The 21,674-nt window shown below is 42.3% G+C and overlaps 1 protein-coding gene across 2 annotated transcripts in view; it reads right to left on the minus strand.

The window, feature by feature from the left end:
* Positions 1-21,674, minus strand: part of LOC106562457 (M-phase phosphoprotein 9) — a 36,002-nt gene that overhangs the window by 2,484 nt on the left and 11,844 nt on the right. Inside the window, exons 9-22 of one of the 2 annotated variants that reach the window (XM_014127364.2) lie at positions 19,033-19,511; positions 16,783-16,932; positions 16,615-16,702; positions 16,299-16,514; positions 15,932-15,979; positions 15,747-15,811; positions 14,085-14,186; positions 13,584-13,892; positions 13,337-13,467; positions 12,463-12,786; positions 12,257-12,377; positions 11,992-12,065; positions 6,113-6,318; positions 1,769-1,837 (exon numbers count right to left, since the gene is read on the minus strand). In XM_014127364.2, coding sequence (XP_013982839.2) covers positions 1,769-1,837; positions 6,113-6,318; positions 11,992-12,065; positions 12,257-12,377; positions 12,463-12,786; positions 13,337-13,467; positions 13,584-13,892; positions 14,085-14,186; positions 15,747-15,811; positions 15,932-15,979; positions 16,299-16,514; positions 16,615-16,702; positions 16,783-16,932; positions 19,033-19,511 — 2,382 coding nt within the window. Of the gene's footprint in view, positions 1-1,768; positions 1,838-6,112; positions 6,319-11,991; positions 12,066-12,256; positions 12,378-12,462; positions 12,787-13,291; positions 13,468-13,583; positions 13,893-14,084; positions 14,187-15,746; positions 15,812-15,931; positions 15,980-16,298; positions 16,515-16,614; positions 16,703-16,782; positions 16,933-19,032; positions 19,512-21,674 lie in introns of both variants that reach the window. The other variant, XM_014127356.2, reaches the window with a different exon arrangement.

Below are 21,674 nucleotides of genomic sequence, written 5' to 3' on the forward strand. Positions count from 1 at the left end.
GAGACAGAACACGTCTCCTTCCTGAGCGGTATGACGGCTGCCTGGTCCCACGGTGTCTATACTTGCGTACTATTGTTTGTACAGATGAACGTGGTACCTTCAGGCATTTGGAAATTGCTCCCAAGGATGAACCAGACTTGTGGAGGTCTACAATTTTTTTTCGGAGGTCTTGGCTGATTTCTTCTGATTTTCCCATGATGTCAAGCAAAGAGGCACTGAGTTTGAAGGTAGGCCTTGAAATACATCCACAGGTACACCTCCAATTGACTCAAATTATGTCAATTAGCCTATCAGAAGCTTCTAAAGCCATGACATCATTTTCTGGAATTTTCCAAGCTGTTTAAAGGCACAGTCAACTTAGTGTCTGTAAACAATTGTTGGAAAAATTACTTGTGTCATGCACAAAGTAGATGTCCTAACCAACTTGCCAAAACTATAGTTTGTTAACAAGAAATTTGTGGAGCGGTTGAAAAACGAGTTTTAATGACTCCAACCTAAGTGTATGTAAACTTCCGACTTCAACTGTAGGTAGATTACGCCACGAAAAATACAGCGCTACACAGAACAAAAGCAGAAAAATACTAAGCGCGCACTTCCAACAACTAAACAAGTTCAAGTCGAGCAGTCATTTGAAAGTGTAAGAAAATTTCAGCGAGACAACTCAAAAGGCGAAATCCATTAACGGCAAGATAATGGAATTCATTGCCCTTGACAATCAACCGTTCTCTGTCATGGATGATGTTGGCTTTCGCCGAGCACCTTGAGCCCCGGTATACACTACCAAGTAGGCGCTATTTTTCAGATGTTGCCCTACCGGAGTTACACAGTATTGTTGAAACGCACATTGATGAGCTACTGCTATTAGCTTCACGACTGACATTTGGAGCAGCGATGTCAGCCCCATGAGCATGCTGAGTCTGACAGAACGGTGGGTCGACGAGGATTTCGTAGTGAGGAAAGCCGTATTGCATGGTCAAGAATGTGCTGGTTCTCATACCGCTGCTGCCATTTCAATGGCATTTGAGAACATCTAGGAAACATGAACACACTCCTAGCGCCATTCTAACAACTGATTGGAGAAATAAGCTCATCAACTGTGTCTGCAGCAGACGTGATACCCTCCGTCATGGCATTGAAACGCCTGCTCAACAAAACCCTACGGTCTGTGTCGGCAGTTAAGTTGGAAAAGTACTCTACTAGAGGCTGTCAACAAGCTAGTCGGTGGCATTCTCTGAGCTTCTTTACTGTGTCGCCACCATGCTCGATGCTAGGTACAAGGACCGCTACTTCGATGCAGACAAGAAACAGGGTTTACGTGAAATGTTACAGACACAGCTGAACAAGATGGAAACGGACACAGTGACAGTGCGCACCGAGGAAGAGGACCCACGACAGAAGAGGCCACGGACAGACACAGCTGAAACTTCACTGCTTGACATGTATGATGAAATCCTGGTTGAGACTGAACAAATGAACAACAAAACAGCACAGCAAGTAAGTAAAATAAATAGGTTGATTATGTTTTACTGGTAATGGGGACATATGAAAAATGCCAACAAAATAACTTTTTTGTCAGTGTTTCAACTATTTAACTGTACTAGAATGCTTAAAAGGCCGCAAAATGTTTAAATATCTGTATCGTTTTTTTTTGGGGCATATCGGATATCGGCCAAATGTTTCACAGCAGTGCCCTAATTTAGACCCAATCACGCCTCACTAATATGTAATGAGGTCTTGCATGGTTTGGTGCGTGTGACTGTGACCTTACCTCATCTAACCTGGTCTGCAGGCTCACCCTCCCACCAGATCCAGGCATCCGGCTCAACGCTGACTCAATCTGCACAAAACACACCCAAATGAATTAATTACATAAATAAATATATAAACTGACCAACAATTTCACAGCACTCAGATTAAATCAGATGAACCAAGCAGGCAGGCCATGCTGCGGTGTGTGTTGCCCTAGGCAGAGGCGGGAGTATACTTAAGGCTGCTGAAGGGTAAAGGGCCGGAGAAAGGAATTAGCACCCCTCAGTCATAACAGAGCAGGAGAGGCAGGACAGGGCTGGAAAGGACAGAGTAGGACAGGAAAGAAGGGGGGATATATGAACCCAGCTATAAATAGACATCATTGAGAGAGTAGTGGCTGTAAAATCATAAAGCCAGGTAATACTGTAGAACAGATCCAATAGAGATTAGTGAGGTGTGATGTCAAAGGACTGCCTCTGTCATTGATAGATATATGCCATCAATAAAATAGAACTACATCATCGACTACAGCTCAGCCTTCAACACCAGGTGCAACAGGGTCCTGGACTTCCTGATGGGCCACCCCCAGGTGGTGAAGGTAGGAAACAACACCTCCACTATGCTGATTCTCAACACAGGGGCCCCACAAGGGTGCGTGCTCAGCCCCCTCCTGTACTCCCTGTTCACCCATGACCTCGTCGCCACGCACGCATGCCTCCAACTCAATCATCAAGTTTGCAGACGTCACAACAGTGGTAGGCCTGATCACCAACAATGACGAGACAGCCTACAGGGAGGAGGTGAGGGCCCAGGCGGAGTGGTGCCAGGAAAATAACCTTGCACTCAAGCTCAACAAAACCCAGGAGCTGATCGTGGACTTCAGGAGACAGCAGAGGGAGCATACCCTCATCCACATCAACGGGGAGCTTGTGGAGAAGTGGAGAAGGTGAAAAGCTTCAAGTTCCTCGGTGTACACATCACAGACAATCTGAAATGGTCCACCCACAACAGGAGGCTGAATAAATTTGGCTTGGCCCCTAAGACCCTCACAAACTTTTACAGATGCACCCTGTATCACCGCCTGGTGGTACGGCAACTGCACCGCACGCAACCGCAGGGCTCTCCAGAGGGTGTGCGGTCTGCACAACACATCACAAAGGGTACACTGCCTGCCCTCCAGGATATCTACAGCACCCGATGTCACAGGAAAGACCAAAATATCATCCAGGACATCAACCACCCGAGCCACGGCCTGTTCACCCTGCTATCATCCAAAAGGCGAGGTCAGTACAGGTGCATCAAAGCTGAGACCAAGCTGTTTTTCAATCTCAAGGCCATCAGACTGTTAAATAGCCATCACTAGCCAGCCTCCTACTCATTTAATTTGTACATACCGTATTCTAGGCAAAGCAATCCTATTCAACTATTGCTGTATATATACTATTCTATCCTACAGATATACTAAATATTCTATCCACAAACTCTTGATACATCCCATCACACACACACACACACACACACACACACACACACACACACACACACACACACACACACACACACACACACACACACACACACACAGTACCAGTCAAAAGTTTGGACACACCTACTCATTCCAAGAAGGCTCTAATCGCTGCCAAAGGTGTTCCAACAAAGTACTGAGTAAAGGGTCTGAATACTTATTTAAATGTGCAATCATTTTTTATTTATTTATATAAACTCGCAACCATTTCTAAAAACCTGTTGTTGCTTTGTCTTTATGAGGTGTTGTGTGTATATCGATGAGGGGAAAAAACTATTTAATACATTTTACAATAAGGCTGTAACATAACAAAATGTGGAAGTCGTCAAGGGGTCTGAATACTTTCCGAATGCACTATATTTATACTCTGGACTCCGACATTGATTGTCCTAATATTATATATTTCTTAATTCCATAGTTGTACTTTTAGATTTGTGTGAATTGTTAGATATAATTGCACTGTTGGAGCTAGGAACACAATCATTTCGCTACACCCACAGGGTGCTCTGGTAGACCAATTCCATTACATTGCTTATGGTCATGCAATCTTTACAGATGTCTCTGGGTAGGGCTAGGGGTTTATGGGTAAAAGGCATTTTGTGCTTGGTCTTGTTGATATTGTACATCGCTAGTGAGCGGCATGTCCCGGTCATAGTCTATTGTGAGTAGAGGTCGACTGATTAATCGGAATGGCGGATTAATTAGGGCCGATTTCAAGTTTTCATAACAATCGGAAATCGTTATTTTTGGACGCCGATTTGGCAGATTTTTTTGTTTTGTTAGACCTTTATTTAACTAGGTAAGTCGGTTAAGAGCACATTCTCATTTTCAATGACGGCCTAGGAACGGTGAATTAACTGCCTTGTTCAGGGGCAGAAAGACAGATTTTTACCTTGTCAGCTCAGGGATTCAATCTTGCAACCTTACGGTTAACTAGTCCAACGCTCTAACCACCTGCTTTACATTGCACTCCACGAGGTTACTCGAATGCAGTAAGAAGCTAAGGTAAGTTGCTTGCTAGCATTAAACTTATCTTATAAAAAACAATCAATCATAATCACTAGTTAACTACACATGGTTGATGATATTACTAGTTTATCTAGCCTGTCCTGCGTTGCATATAATCGCTTAGGTACACGTTGCTCCAACCATAAACATCAATGCCTTTCTTAAAATCAATACACAAGTATATATTTTTACATTTTACATTTTAGTCATTTAGCAGACGCTCTTATCCAGAGCGACTTACAGTAGTGAATGCATACATTTCATACTTTTCCCCCCCCATACTGGTCCCCCGTGGGAATCGAACCCACAACCCTGGCGTTGCAAACACCATGCTCTACCAACTGAGCCAACCTGCATATTTAGTTAATATTGCCTGCTAACATGAATTTCTTTTAACTAGGGAAAATGTGTCACTTCTCTTGCAAACAGAGTCAGTATATGCAGCAGTTTGGGCCGCCTGGCTCGTTGCGAACTGTGTGAATACTATTTCTTCCTAACAAAGACAGCCGACTTCGCCAAACGGGGGATGATTTAAGAAAAGCGCATTTGCGAAAAAAGCACAATCGTTGCACGACTGTACCTAACCATAAACATCAATGCCTTTCTTAAAATCAATACACAGAAGTATATATTTTTTAAACCTGCATATTTAGCTAAATGAAATCCAGGTTAGCAGGCAATATTAACCAGGTGAAATTGTGTCATTTTGCGTTCATTGCACGCAGTCAGGGTATATGCAACACTTTGGGTAATTTGTCAATTTTTTACGTAATTATGACATAACACTGAAGGGTGTGCAATGTAACAGGAATAACGTTTTGTTTTCGAGATGATAGTTTCCGGATTCGACCATATTAATGACCTAAGGCTCATGTTTCTGTGTGTTATTATGTTATAATTAAGTCTATGATTTGATCGAGCAGTCTGACTGAGCGATGGTAGGCAGCAGCAGGCTCGTAAGCATTCATTCAAAATAGCATTCAAAGCAGCCCTTCGCAATGCATTGCGCTGTTTATGACTTCAAGCCTATCAACTCCCAAGATTAGGCTGGTGTAACCCATGTGAAATGGCTAGCTAGTTAGCTGGGTGCGCGCTAATAGCGTTTCAAACGTCACTCGCTCTGAGACTTGGAGTCGTTTTTTCCCTTCCTCTACATGGGTAACGCTGCTTCGAGGGTGGCTGTTGTCGATGTGTTCCTAGTTCAAGCCCAGGTAGGAGCGAGGAGAGGGACGGAAGCTATACTGTTACACTGGCAATACTAAAGTGCCTATAAGAAGATCCAATAGTCAAAGGTATATGAAATACAAATCGTATAGAGAGAAATAGTCCTATAATTCCTATAATAACTACAACCTAAAACATCTTACCTGGGAATATTGAAGACTCATGTTAAAAGGAACCACCAGCTTTCATATGTTCTCATGTTCTGAGCAAGGAACTTGAACGTTAGCTTTCTTACATGGCACATATTGCACTTTTACTTTCTTCTCCAACACTTTGTTTTTGCATTATTTAAATCAAATTGAACATGTTTCATTATTTATTTGAGGCTAAATTGATTTTATTGATGTATTATATTAAGTTAAAATAAGTGTTCATTCAGTATTGTTGTAATTGTCATTATTACAAATAAATTAAGAAGAAGAAGAAGAAGATGAAGACGAAGAAGAAGAAATAAAAAAAAATAAAAAAAATAAATAGGAAGATTAATCGGTATCGGCTTTTTTGGTCCTCCAATAATCGTGATCGGTGTTGAAAAATCATAATCGGTCGACCTCTAATTGTGAGGGTCGAGATTAATAACAAGAGCCTTGTAACAGTCTGTCTCACCTGTTGTTTCTCCATAGTGAGCTCGTCAAACAGCCTCTCAGCGTCGGCCAGGGAGTGGAGACTGGTCTGTAGGTCTGTCCCGGGGTCCTGGAGGTCTGAGCCTGACCCCCCAGCCCCCTGCTCCTCCCAGCCCAGCCCACACACCCCCTCCTGGGGCTCAACACTGCCCGATGACTCAACTGAACCACCAGATGACCGCTGGGTGGCTGGAGGAGAGAGAGAGAGAGAAAGAGGGTAGTAGTGTCAGGGAACTACAGTGCCTTGCAAAAGTATTCACTCCCTTGGCATTTTTCCTATTTTGTTGCATTACAACCTCTAATTTAAATGTATTTTTATTTGGATTTCATGTAAATGGACATACACAAAATAGTCCAAATTAGTGAAGTGAAATTCAAAAAAATAACTTGTTTCAAAAAATGACAACAAAAAAAAATCTTAAAAATGGTGCGTGCATATGTATTCACCCCCTTTGCTATGAAGCCCTTAAATAAGATCTGGTGCAACCAATTACCTTCAGAAGTCACATTATTTAACTAATTAAGTCCACCTATGTGCAATCTAAGTGTCACATGATCTGTCACATGATCTCAGCAGAGAAACGCCTGTTCTGAAAGGCCCCAGAGTCTGCAACACCACTAAGCAAGAGGCACCACCAAGCAAGCGGAACTATGAAGACCAAGGAGCTCTCCAAACAGGTCAGGGACAAAGTTGTGGAGAAGTACAGATCAATGTTGGGTTATAAAAAAATATCTGAAACTTTGAACATCCCACGGAGCACCATTAAATCCATTATTTAAAAAATGGAAAGAATATGGCACCACAACAAACCTGCCAAGAGAGGGCCGCCCACCAAAACTCACAGACCAGGCAAGGAGTATTTTCACGGCCGGATAAAAAACGTACCCGATTTAATCTGGTTATTACTCCTGCCCAGAAACTAGAATATGCATATAATTAGTAGATTTGGATAGAAAACACTCTAAAGTTTCTAAAACTGTTTGAATGGTGTCTGTGAGTATAACAGAACTCATATGGCAGGCCAAAACCTGAGAAGATTCCATACAGGAAGTGCAGTGTCTGACAATTTGTTGTCCTTCTGTTGCATCTCTATTAAAAATACAGCATCTGTGCTGTAACGTGACATTTTCTAAGGCTTCCATTGGCTCTCTAAAGCCGCCAGAAAGTGGAATGGGGTGTCTGCTGTCTCTGGGCAAAGAACAGCAGCCGAATTTGTAAGTGGTCAGCCTGGGGACAGTGAGACTGAGATGCGCGTTCACGAGACTACTCCATTATTTTCTTTCAGCCTTTGAATGAATACAACGTTGCCCGGTTGGAATATTATCGCTATTTTACGAGAAAAATAGCATAAAAATTGATTTTAAACAGCGTTTGACATGCTTCTAAGTACGGTAATGGAATATATATATTATTTTTTTTCACGAAATGGGCTCGCGCGTCACCCTTCGGATAGTGACCTGAGCGCACGAACAAAACGGAGCTATTTGAATATAACTATGGATTATTTGGAACCAAAACAACATTTGTTGTTGAAGTAGAAGTCCTGGGAGTGCATTCTGACGAAGAACAGCAAAGGTAATCCAATTTTTCTAATAGTAATTCTGAGTTTAGTGAGCCCCAAACTTGGTGGGTGTCAAAATAGCTAGCCGTGATGGCCGAGCTATGTACTCAGAATATTGCAAAATGTGCTTTCGCTGAAAAGCTATTTTAAAATCTGACACCGCGATTGCGTAAAGGAGTTCTGTATCTATAATTCTTAAAATAATTGTTATGTATTTTGTCAACGTTTATCATGAGTAATTTAGTAAATTCACCGGAAGTTTTTGGTGGGTATGCTAGTTCTGAACATCACATGCTAATGTAAAAAGCTGGTTTTTGATATAAATATGAACTTGATTGAACAAAACATGCATGTATTGTATAACATAATGTCCTAGGAGTGTCATCTGATGAAGATCAAAGGTTAGTGCTGCATTTAGCTGTGGTTTGGGTTTATGTGACATATATGCTTGCTTGGAAAATGGCTGTGTGATTATTTGTGTCTATGTACTCTCCTAACATAATCTAATGTGTTGCTTTCGCTGTAAAACCTTTTTGAAATCGGACAATGTGGTTAGATTAACGAAAGTCTTATCTTTAAAATGGTGTAAAATAGTTGATTGTTTGAGAAAATTGAATTGTGGTATTTTAGTTGGTTTTGTATTTCGCGCCGTGCAATGCCATTGGCTAGGGGTTCCGCTAGCGGAACGTCTGTCCTCAACAGGTTAAAGATAAAAATAAGCAAACACATTTGGTGTTCGCTAAAAGGCATGTGGGAGACTCCCCAAACATATGGAAGAAGCTACTTTGGTCAGATGAGACTAGAATTGAGCTTTTTGGCCATCAAGGAAAACGCTATGTCTGGTGCAAACCCAACACCTCTCATCACCCCGAGAAAACCATCCCCAAAGTGAAGCATGGTGGTGGCAGCATCATGCTGTGAGGATGTTTTTCCATCGGCAGGGACTGGAAACTGGTCAAAATTGAAGAAATGATGGATGGCGCTAAATACAGGGAAATTCTTGAGGGAAACCTGTTTCAGTCTTCCAGAGATTTGAGACTGGGATGGAGGTTCACCTTCCAGCAGGACAATGAGCCTAAGCATACTGCTAAAGCAACATTTGAGTGGTTTAAGGGGAAACATTTAAATTAGAGGTTGACCGATTAATTAGGGCCGATTTCAAGTTTTCATAACAATCGGTAATTGGCATTTTTGGATGCCGATTATGGCCGATTACATTGCACTCCACGAGGAGACTGCATGGCAGGCTGACCACCTGTTACGCCAGTGCAGCAAGGAGCCAAGGTAAGTTGCGAGCTAGCATTAAACTTACCTTATAAAAAACAATCAATCTTTACATAATCACTAGTTAACTGCACATGGTTGATGATATTACTAGTTTAACCTCTCACATCTAGACGTTCTGCTAGCGGAACACCGCTCCAATATCCAATGATTGGGCGTGGCGCGAAATACAAACTCCTCGAAAATCCGAAAACTTCAATTTTTCAAACATATGACTATTTTACAGCATTTTAAAGACTCTCCTTTATCTAACCACACTGTCCGATTTCAAAAAGGCTTTACAACGAAAGCAAAACATTAGATTATGTCAGGAGAGTACCCAGCCAGAAATAATCAGACACCCATTTTTCAAGCTAGCATATAATGTCACAAAAACCAAAACCACAGCTAAATGCAGCACTAACCTTTGATGATCATCAGATGACACTCCTAGGACATTATGTTATACAATACATGCATGTTTTGTTCAATTAAGTTCATATTTATATAAAAAAAACAGCTTTTTACATTAGCATGTGACGTTCAGAACTAGCATTCCCACCGAACACTTCTGGTGAATTTACTAAATTACTCACGATAAACGTTCAAAAAACATAACAATTATTTAAAGAATTATAGATACAGAACTCTTTTATGCAATCGCGGTGTCCGATTTTAAAATAGCTTTTCGGTGAAAGCACATTTTGCAATATTCTGAGTAGATAGCTCGCCATCACGGGCTAGCTATTTTGACACCCACCAAATTTGGTACTCACGAAACTCAGATTTACTATAAGAAAAATTGGATTACCTTTGCTATTCTTCGTCAGAATGCACTCCCAGGACTTCTACTTCAACAACAAATGTTGGTTTGGTTCCAAATAATCCATAGTTATATCCAAATAGCAGCGTTTTGTTCGTGCGTTCAAGACACTATCCGAAGGGTAACGAAGGCAGACGCGTATCGTGACAAAAAAATTCAAAATATTCCATTACCGTACTTCGAAGCATGTCAAACGCTGTTTAAAAATAAATTTTTATGCGATTTTTCTCGTAAAATAGCGATAATATTCCGACCGGGAGTCGTTGTTTTCGTTCAAAGACTGATAATCTAAAATGCACTCTTCACGTGCACGCCCGTCTCATTGTTCTCAGATCGACCACTATCCAAATGCGATACCGTTTTTCAGCCATGGGCTGCAAAGTCATCATTCAACGTTCTGGCGCCTTCTGAGAGCCTATGGGAGCCTTAGAAAATGTCACGTTACAGCAGAGATCCTTTGTTTTGGATAGAGATGACAAAGAAGGCCAAGAAATGGTCAGACAGGGTACTTCCTGTACAGAATCTTCTCAGGTTTTGGCCTGCCATTTGAGTTCTGTTATACTCACAGACACCATTCAAACAGTTTTAGAAACTTTGGAGTGTTTTCTATCCAAAGCTACTAATTATATGCATATTCTAGTTTCTGGGCAGGAGTAATAACCAGATTAAATCGGGTACGTTTTTTATCCGGCCGTGAAAATAGTGCCCCCTATCCATAACAAGTTAACTAGCTTGTCCTGCATTGCAAATAATTAAATGCGGTGCCTGTTAATTTATCATCAAATCACAGCCTACTTTACCAAACGGGTGATTATTTAACAAGCGCATTCGCGAAAAAAAGCACTGTCGTTGCACCAATGTACCTAACCATAAACATCAATTCCTTTCTTAAAATCAATACACAAGTATATATTTTTAAACCTGCATATTTAGTTAAAAGAAATTCATGTCAGCAGGCAATTTTAACTAGGGAAATTGTGTCACTTCTCTTGCGTTCTATGCAAGCAGAGTCAGATTATATGCAGCAGTTTGGGCCGCCTGGCTCGTTGCGAACTGTGTGAAGACCATTTCTTCCTAACAAAGACCATAATTAATTTGCCAGAATTTTACATAATTATGACATAACATTGAAGGTTGTGCAATGTAACAGCAATATTTAGACTTATGGATGCCACCCGTTTGATAAAATACGGAACGGTCCCGTATTTCACTGAAAGAATAAACGTTTTGTTTTCGAAATGATAATTTCCGGATTTGACCATGTTAATGACCTAAGGCTCGTATTTCTGTGTGTTTATTATATTATAATTAAGTCTATGATTTGATAGAGCAGTCTGACTGAGCGGTGGTAGGCAGCAACAGGCTCATAAGCATTCATTCAAACAGCAGCTCTTAGCAATGCTGGGACGCACAGCGCTGTTTATGACTTCAAGCCTATCAACTCCTGAGATTAGGCTGGCAATACTAAAGTGCCTATAAGAAGATCCAATAGTCAAAGGTATATGAAACACAAATGGAAGAGAGAGAAATAGTCCTATAATTCCTATAATAACTACAACCTAAAACTTACCTGGGAATATTGAAGACTCATGTTAAAAGGAACCACCATATGTTCTCATGTTCTGAGCAAGGAACTTAAACGTTAGCTTTTTTTAAATGGCACATATTGCACTTTTACTTTCTTCTCCAACACTGTGTTTTTGCATTATTTTAACCAAATTCAGCATGTTTCATTATTTATTTGAGACTAAATTGATTATTATTTATGTATTATATTAAGTTGAAATAAGTGTTAATTCGGTATTGTTGTAATTGTCATTATTACACATATACACACACACACACATATATATATATATATATAGAAAAAATGATGTGCCAAGCTTATAGAGACGTACCCCAAGAGACTTGCAGCAGTAATTGCTGCAAAAGGTGGCTCTACAAAGTATTGCCTTTGGGGGGTGAATAGTTATGCACGCTCAAGTTATTTCTTGTTTGTTTCACAAAAAATATAATTTTGCATCTTCAAAGTGGTAGGCATGTTGTGTAAATCAAATGATACAAATTCCCCCCAAAAAATCTATTTTAATTCCAGGTTGTAAAGCAACAAAATAGGAAAAATGCCAAGAGGGGGTGAATACTTTCGCAAGTCACCGTATTCCACTGAACACACTAACCAGGTGTCAGTGGTGTAAACAATGTTGTTACTGTTACCTTCTGAAAACAGTCTCTTCCTGGGGCTGGAGTTGTGGAAGGAGTGGCGTCTCTGGTCCGATGCCACATCAAACCTGAAACGGACAATCACAAACCTGAACTCCGAGGCTAAAACATATCAAACACGGTAGGGAAAATGCGCCAGGAATAATAAGACACAATAGCTGGAGAAGACACACCTGTAATGAACAGGATGAAAACAAATCAAGGGTGCACAGATTCGGCTAAGGACCGGTCCTGTCGTCCAGGGGTACTTAACCCGTACCTGTTGTGTAGCCGCTGTTGTCGTGGTGGTGGGTTGCCAAAGGCAGTGGAGTAGTTCTCTGTAGGGCAGCGTTTGGGGCTGGATTTAGCCGACTGAGGCGTCATCAGGGTCTCTCTCTTAGCTAGAACAACAGAACCGTAGATGAGTTCAATAACCCTACACAATGAACTACACAAGGAAATAGCAGTGAAAATGACATGACGCACTGGGTGTGGTAGGGGGGAAGGTGGCCCTCTGGGCGCGGGGTGGCAGAGAGGAGGACCTGTGGCCTTCTGGAGACAGACTTCTCTGGGCTCTCAGCAGACACACTCCCCTGAATGTCCCAGACGCAGCCCTTCCAGGAGAAGCCACACCCTGGGGAGGTCCATCCCTGCCTCCATTCAGACAGACCATGCCTCTTTCAGATCCGGCCGCACCACTCTCATGACCAGTCCCGCCCCTGTCCTCCATAGCTTTGCCCCTGTCCTGTGTTGGTGGCTCTCTGTGGTTTCTCTCTACGAAGCCAACAGTGGGCCTCCGGCTGCCCAGCCCTGCAACACAGACAGATACATAGAGACAACTAGTTAATGATAATCGTGTCCCTTTCGGGGAAATCTGTCTTGCATCTCAACAAACACCACCACAGCACAGCATCATCTCATAAGTTAAAGTATATAGCTCAAAAACAGACTAACATGAGTAAACGTATTGACAGATACACATGCATTCAGAGTGAACCTCATTGAAAGACCGGTACGGTCAAAAGACCAGAGTAGACTTTAGAGAACTTTCTTAGAACTGACAAGATCATGTTAGTTTGCAAAAAAAAAAAATCACTCAATTTTCACGAGACAGAAAATCTTAAAATGCTGGTTTCAGATTAACTAAAAAACACATATCCAAAAGGCTGAGGGGAAAATACAACCTCCAACTTTGTGACTGGAGCAAATGACTGAGCTATGCTACACTGTTCTAGCACCGTGCTGAGGACGGAGTGAAGAGAATGAGTTAGTGAGTGAGCGGAGGGCCTACTGTGGGATGAGGAGTGTGTCTTACTGGAGGCCAGTGAGAGTGAGTCAGTGGTACTGTGGCTGGTCTTACAGGGGGCCCGGTCCTCAGTGGTTCTGGTCTCATCCAGCTCTATCAGGGCCCTCATCAGTGGGGTCAGAGGCCCCCGAGCCTCCCTCACGACCTCACCCCGGTCCTGCTCACGCTCTGGAGGGGACAAACACCTACAGGACAAAACAGGACACAGGTGAGTTAAACTGGTCCGATTTTTAAATCAGGGTTAAATCAAGGGGAAAGGGGATTAAAAGGAGATATTCCAAAATTAACACGGCAACCATACCTCCTGCTGCCAGTGTGGTCTGTAAAGTGGCCCGAGCTGCCTGATTGGTCAGTTTGAGGGCATGGAGACATCCTGTAACCCTGCGATTGGTCAGTTTGAGGACAGGGAGACTTCCTGGTGCTGTGTGATTGGTCGGTTTGAGGGCAAGGGGACATCCTGTAACTCTGCGATTGGTCAGTTTGAGGACAGGGAGACTTCCTGGTGCTGTGTGATTGGTCGGTTTGAGGGCAAGGAGAAATTCTATAGGTGGATTCTGGTTGCCAAGGGTGTTTGCTGGGCGAAAGCAACAGGTCTGGATGGTGGTACAGACTGGAGAGGGACAACAGTAACAACAGCTAGAGTCAGACAGACAGACAGGAGAGGGTTAACAACAGTAACAACAGCTAGAGTCAGACAGAGACAGGAGAGGGTTAAAAAAATTATACCAGCTAGAGTCAGACCTGCTTTGGGACCTAATGGAAGCACAACATGTATGCATACGTGGAGGAGAGGAGACCTTACCCAGCTCCAGAAGGCTGTGTGTGGTTGTGGACAGCCTGGCGACTCCTGGCCTGGTTCTCATGCTCTAGCTGATTCACCTGGCTCTCCAGCTTACAGATCACCCTGAGGAGGAGGGCCACAGAGAGATACAGGGAAGAGTGTGTGGGTGATAGACACATGTCAAATACAGTATCTCCACCGGTGCTGGGACAAAACACACTGACAAAGAAAGAAAAGCTGGCACACGATACATCTATTCTTTGCTTGCCAAAATAGATAGTCACACCAAGAGAAGAGAATAACTCTTCTCTCAGTCAAAAGGGATTCTTCAATCTGTCACTCTTAGCCCGTATCCACAAAACATCAGAGAAATGGTCCTAGGAATCATGTTAAAACCTGTTTTAAGACGACAACAAAAACTTCCAGCTCAGAGGTTTTAGGATCATTTTAAAACGGTCACACAGGGCTATTGTCTGTAGATGGCTGTGCAAAAAAAATATATGAAATCCTTTTAGATCTCAGGCTGAAACAACAAAATGTGGAATTAAGTCAAGGGGTACGAATACTTTCTGAAGGCACTGTAGCTAATTCAATAATCAAAAGAAAAACATGTTTATTTATTAGCCATGTGGTTCTAAGTATTTGGGCATAAAATAGGCTACATGTGAAATAATTTTGAAAAGCGCAAGAGATACTATTGCATGCTGGTCTAGATTATTTATGGATTGATCGTATAGAAATATCAACACACTTTAACAACTCCAAAGCAATTGCTTGTGGCATGGGAACCACTGACTCACTGCATTTCTCTATTGTCAAAACCCTTGCCGGTAACTTAACAGGTTAAGACAGCTCACGAGCTCTCCTAAATATCTGTCGACTAGGTGGAACTGGAACTTAAGACTAAAGAGGCTTCATGCATAGCTTTTATTTTGACCCATGAGAGTAGGAGTGAAGTCTCTATTCTCAGCACTTACGACACATTTTCTACTATGATGCGTATTGTGGATACGGCCTTTCTTCTCCTCCCGCTTCTCCTTTTGACCGTCTTTGCTGTTTGAGAGGATGGCAACGGGCTGTTGGTGGGAGATGGGTTGGAGGCTTGACCAAATCTGTACATTCAATTGTATTTTCCTTTCTTTTATTTATCATGGGCCGGAGCTCCTTGTGTGGTGTTGACCTTGTTTGTTGTGTCTGTCCCGTTTGTGGATGTTGTTTTTTTTGTCTTGTGTGACAATTCTAAATATAAATCGCCCCCCAAAAAATGTGGTCACTCTGGTAACACTGGAGGTGTCAAAAACACTCAACAACTGATGTCCGATATGGACAAATTACATTAACTCTGAAAGTAATTGAAATACCCCAAATCGTTTTTGAACCCAGGTCTGATCATGACAAAGACATTTCGAAGTAAATATTTTGATATTTTCTCTTTGAAAATACAAGTAGTTGAATATTGGAATGTATTTGGAAATACACTTGGAAAGTATTGGCATCCATTTGAAAATACTCAAATACACAGACGCTTGTATTTGAAAATACCTTCAAATAGAACTAGACTTTCGACCACGTTATTTGAAAATACTCAAATAGGGCTATTTTTTAACCCAGGTCTGGTCATGATTTATCTAGAATATCTATCTTGTAGATGTTGGTTTTCAGGTCTTAGATGCTCGATGTTACCTTTTTAGTTCAGAAACCTGCTCGTTGGCATCAAACAGCTTGTTCTCTGTAGACACCAGTTTGTCCTGTTGATAGAGAACAAAAGGTTAGAATATTAGTACCAGTACAACTTGTCACCTGTTATTCTTGAGGTGGAATAACACCGAAAAGGAGAATAGATTATACTAATAGAATAGTTCCGTTACCTTAACCCCCTCGTGGTCTTTCTTCAGAGAGTCATACTCTCCCAGAAGCTAGGGAGACAAAAACACACAACCCCTGAGTCATCATGACCACACACACACACACACACACACACACACACACACACACACACACGAGTGTGTCTATTAAACCTTTGAGCTACAGCCAAATAGCTTATTACAAGGTCCCTTGCACACATCAGCGGGTACTGAAAGAGCTGCTCAAATAAGAGACGTAGAGGTACAGTTCTCCAGATGTTCTGCAGGACATCTCCCAAACTACAACACCTAGAAAGTAGTCTTTCCCAGGTCAGAGACCAGAGATTTCAGTTGGTTTACTTAGCTAGTCTGGTATAATGTCAGAACTCACGTCCTGCAGCATCTTGTACTCCCTCTCCCTCCTGGCCTCCTTCTCTTGTGTTTCTCTGCAGGCGTTCTCCAAGGCCTCCTCTAGCTGTCGGACCCGGGTCCTTAGGCGGCCGGCCGAGGAATCCTTCTCCCTGCCTGACTGCCTGCTTTCGTCCAATCGCTGCTGCAGGGACGTTGCCGTGGAGCAGGCTGTATCGTAGCGCTCTGGCCAGTCAGCCTGGAAAAGGCAGCAGAGCTTGTCACACACACACACACACACACACACACACACACACACACACACACACACACCCCCTAAGGGTATAACAGTTTCCTACCAGTTGTTTCTCCAGGATGGTGTTCTTGTTCTCCAGCTCCTGGATACGGCTGCTGGCTTCAGACAGAGCTCGCTCTAGCTGAGCACACCTGGTAATACAACAACCACAACTTAGATCACACACACCAGCCTTCCCCCAAACACACCCACCCACACTCTCCACCACTACCTCTGTCTGAGTGTGTGGTTGCTCTGCTCCAGGTCGTGAGGCAAGTCTCTCAGGTCCAGTTTGTCCCGGAGGACTTTGATCTCTGCCTCGTAGTAAGCCTTCAGATCAGCTACATGACGAGAATGTTTCTCCCTCAGCTTCTCTCTCAGCCTGGAGAAAGAGGGGAGAATAGAAAGAAGGGAAAAGAGGAGGAAGATGTGAATTGGAGGAGAAAGGAGATTAGTAGTACTCAGTATGTATCAATTAACTTAGTTATTCTACTACTAGTTCCTCTGATATATGCCCTAAATAATATTAGTGTGGCCCCAGAGGCGTCATGCCCATAGGGCGCACGTGCCCCCTCTGATTTGCCCAGAAAAAAAGGGAGGGAAAAAAAGGGTTTAATTTGTTGATTCTCTGTAATACTACAGTGGTCTACAATGGTTTACAGTAATACTGTAATATATAGCACTTTTATGAAGTTGGCTTTAACTTTTCAGTGACAGGGGCAGTATTCGGAAATTCAGATGAATGACGTGCCCAAATTAAACTGCCTGCTACTCGGGCCCAGAAGGTAGGATATGCATATCATTAGTAGATTTGGATAGGAAACACTCTGAAGTTTCTAAAACTGTTTGAATGATGTCTGAGAGTGTAACAGAACTCATATGGCAGGCAAAAACCTGAGAGAAATCCAACCAGGAAGTGTGGAAATCTGAGGTTTGTAGTTTTTCAAGTGATTCCCTATCCAGTATACAGTGACTTAGAGTTCATTTTGCACTTCCTAAGGCTTCCACTAGATGTCAACAGTCTTTAGAACGTTGTTTCATGCTTCTACTGTGAATGGGGAGAGAATAAGAGCTCCTGGAAGTAGATGAGTGAGAAAATGACATGAGCTCAGTGGCGAGCGCTCCCGTGAGAGTTAGCTGTGTTCCTTTTCTTTTTTGAAGACAAAGGAATCGTCCAGTTGGAATATTAATGATAAAAACATCCTAAAGATTGATTCTATACATCGTTTGACATTCTATACATCGTCTGTAATATAACTTTTTCGACTTTCTGTCTGAACTTAACTGCGCGAGCACAGTGCATTTGGAGTACTCTAACAAACGCGCAAACAAAAATGAGGTATTTGGACATATATATGGACTTTATCGAAACAAATGAACATTTATTGGGGAACTGGGATTCCTGGGAGTGCATTCCGACGAAGATCAAAGGTAAGTGAATATTTATAATGTTATTTCTGAGTTTTGTTGACTCCACAAAATGGCGGGTTTGGTTTCTACTCTGAGCGCTGTAATCAGATTATTGCAAAGTGTGCTTTCGCTGTAAAGTTATTTTGAAATCTGACACAGCGGTTGCATTAAGGAGAAGTGTATCTATAATTCTTTGAATAACAGTTTAATATTTTATCAACCTTTATGATGAGTATTTCTGTAAATTGATGTGCTCATTCACCGGAAGTTTTGGGAGGCAAAACATTTCTGAACATTACACGCCAATGTAAAATGGGGTTTTTGGATATAAATATGAACTTTATCGAGCAAAACATACATGTATTGTGTAACATGAAGTCCTATGAGTGCCATCTGATGAAGATCAAAAGTTAGTGATTCATTTGAGCTGTATTTCTGGTTTTTGTGAAGCCTCTCCTTGCTTGGAAAATGGCTGTGTGGTTTTTCTTGTCTCTGCGCTGTCCTAACATAATCTAATGCTATGCTTTCGCCGTAAAGCCTTTTTGAAATCGGACAATGTGGCTGGATTAACGACGGACGCTAGCATCCCACATTTCCCAGAGAGGTTAACTAGCCCAGATAGGTTCCCAATCTCATCACTAGCTGCCAAGAGGCCATTTCAGGCAATCAAGTTAGAGTAGCTAGCTTGTCTAACTATCTTAGCTAGCATGCCTGCTGGAAAGGTTGGTAGACTTTAGAAAAGTGAGCAATTACTAAATGTACTGAATAAGACTCACATTCCTTTCAATCTTTTACCCAGATTTTAGTCATAACAAATAACCACCAGTCAGGATACACACAGTTCAAGAAGTATGCTTAGATATGCAGAAAAATAAACATTTTTTCTTACGAAGAATTAAGTATAATTATGGCTTTAGATTGCAGAACAAAAATTGTTTCAAGTGTATGAAAAATGCAACTTGTCGACCTCCCAGCTATCCTCAGGGACTTTGTGCCCCTCAGATTTGTGGACTGCATGACACCCCTGTGTGACCCAATATATAAAAACATAACCAGCCCTCTGGCCACTCACAGAGAGACAATCACAGGGTCTTCCAGTGACGCCGCTTTCTCCATACGAGGGCTGCTCCGGGAGAGTGTGTGTGAGTGCGTCTGCCTCCCAGACACAGCCAGTTGCTTCAGGGTGCTGGTGTGTGTGTGACTCCCCTCCTCCTCGCTGGCCTGAGTGACTAAGGCCTTGCGTTGCTGGCTGCTGGGGAGCATCAAGGGCTTGGAGGTAGAGGGGGGCGACGGGGCCGGTTTTATCCGAGCAGAGGCCCCTCTGGCTAGGGTAGGTGCGACGGCGGAGAGGCTGGAGGCGTTGGAGGCGCAGTCTGTGTCCCCGGGGTTGGCACTGCCCTCGGCCATGCTGTCTGGGCTGACGGGGGTGTCAACGTGGGGGTAGAGCTGCGGCTGGGTGGGGTAGGAGGGGCTGCTGAAGTGGGAGGGCGAGGTGAAGCCGGAGGTTCGATCTGATTGACGGAGCTGAATAGTGGGACCTAGAGTTAACACCTAGAACAAAGAGAAGGGTTAGAGTAGGTGTCTGTGTGTTAGGCGATATTGTATACCGGGGTATTTTGAAATACCGATAGTATGATTTTCAATACTGTGGGTTGGGGACACCCCCGCCTCGTTGGGGCTGCCAGGGCGCGTGCTACGCCACTGCTTATAACCGCAAGTTAAGTATAACTATAAGAAAAGTAAGATATGTCAAATAAATGATATCCAGCTCAGGGCTCCAGCTATGAATTTGGTTTGCTAACTTGCTAGATGTCAAGATCAAGCTTCTTGGGTACAGAAGAGACATTCAAATCTACTCCTGGATCAAGAGCCCTGTTAACTAAATTGTTTTGTGAAACAAAAAAACAATTATACAACTCTGGAAAAAATGTAAGTGACCATTGCAAAATGATCAGTTTCTCTGGTTTTACTATTTATAGGTATGTGTTTGGGTAAAAATGAACATTTTTGTTTTATTCTATAAACTACTCACAACATTTCTCCCAAATTCCAAATAAAAATATTGTCATTTAGAGCATTTCTTTGCAGAAAATGACAACTGGTCAAAATAACAAAAAAGATGCAGACCTCGAATAATGCAAATAAAATAAGTTCATATCCATTTTTAAACAACACAATACTAATGTTTTAACTTAGGAAGAGTTCAGAAATCAATATTTGGTGGAATAACCCTGATTTTAATATCACAGCTTTCATGCGTCTTGGCATGCTCTCCACCAGTCTTTCACATTGATGTTGGGTGTCTTTATGCCACTCCTGGCGCAGAAATTCAAGCAGCTCGGCTTTGTTTGATGGCCATCCATTAAGCAGCTCGGCTTTGCTTAAAATCCAATCAGCTCGGCTTTGCTTGTGACCATCCATCTTCCTCTTGATCACATTCCAAAGGTTTTCAATGGGGTTCAGGTCTGGAGATTGGGCTGGCCATGACAGGGTCTTGATCTGGTGGTCCTCCATCCACACCTTGATTGACCTGGCTGTGTGGCATGGAGCATTGTCCTGCTGGAAAAAATAATCCTCAGAGTTGGGGAACATTGTCAGAGCAGAAGAAAACAAGTGTTCTTCCAGGACAACCTTGTACGTGGCTTGATTCATGCGTCCTGCACAAAGACAAATCTGCCCGATTCCAGCCTTGCTGAAGCACCCCCAGATCATCACCGATCCTCCACCAAATTTCACAGTGGGTGTGAGACCTGGAGGCCTACAAGCCACAGTGTCTCGCACCCACTGTGAAATGTAGAATTTTTCCGGAAATTGTCCATGGGAAGTCCTGGAATTTTGCTTAAATTCATTTAAAAAAGTTAGCTTATAACAGTGAACCTTTTTTGAGGGATACACATAAGGCAATTCTAGGTCTTGTGGCATATTTTGGTTAAACTATCCCCAATTCAATGGAATTGCAACCCTCTACATGCACAGTGCATTCTTCCATCACATGCACAGCTGATTCTCAAGATCTTGCACACTAAATTAAATGCTATTGAGCCCACACTACTACACTGTCTGAGCCAAGGACTACATGCTTTCTGGTTAGTTTTGATTACAATACTGGGTGAGGTGAATATATGTTATATGACATACATGTTTTTTTGTTAACTAGTAAATAGTGGCCTACAGCAAAGTGTGTTTAAATCATTTCTAACTTGTTAACAATTTCTGCTAGTTCGTTTTTGCTACCATGTGGGTTTTAGTTAACAGGCTCAAGCAAGCTGAGGAGTGTTAATTCACCTGTGTCCATAAATGGTTTCACTTTAAACCATTTATCTCACAAAGGAGATGTTTAATCTAACTGCTTAACTATTTATCTGTACATGGAATTGTATGTTTTTTTTTACGAATTTTTTTATAATCTTTACAGGAAAATGCCACGGGCACTATCTGATGTGTGGAGTCATTTAACTGCAGCTAATGTAGAAGGAAAAGCTGTGTACATTTGCAAATACTGTGCCAAATCATGTGTGAAGAATGCAACAAAGACGCAGAATCATCTGGCCAAGTCCATAAAGTTCCCTCAGAGCTCACAACAAGCAACCTCTGACAAAAGTCCCTCTAATTCTATTTGAGGTAAAAATGATGCATCAGACACCTTATCGATAGCAACAGCTCATGGTCCTCCTGGAATCAGAAGTTTTTTTGACTCAATGGAGGAACGTAGCC

The sequence above is a fragment of the Salmo salar genome, chromosome ssa01, assembly GCF_905237065.1.
Source record: "Salmo salar chromosome ssa01, Ssal_v3.1, whole genome shotgun sequence".
NCBI lineage: Eukaryota > Metazoa > Chordata > Actinopteri > Salmoniformes > Salmonidae > Salmo > Salmo salar.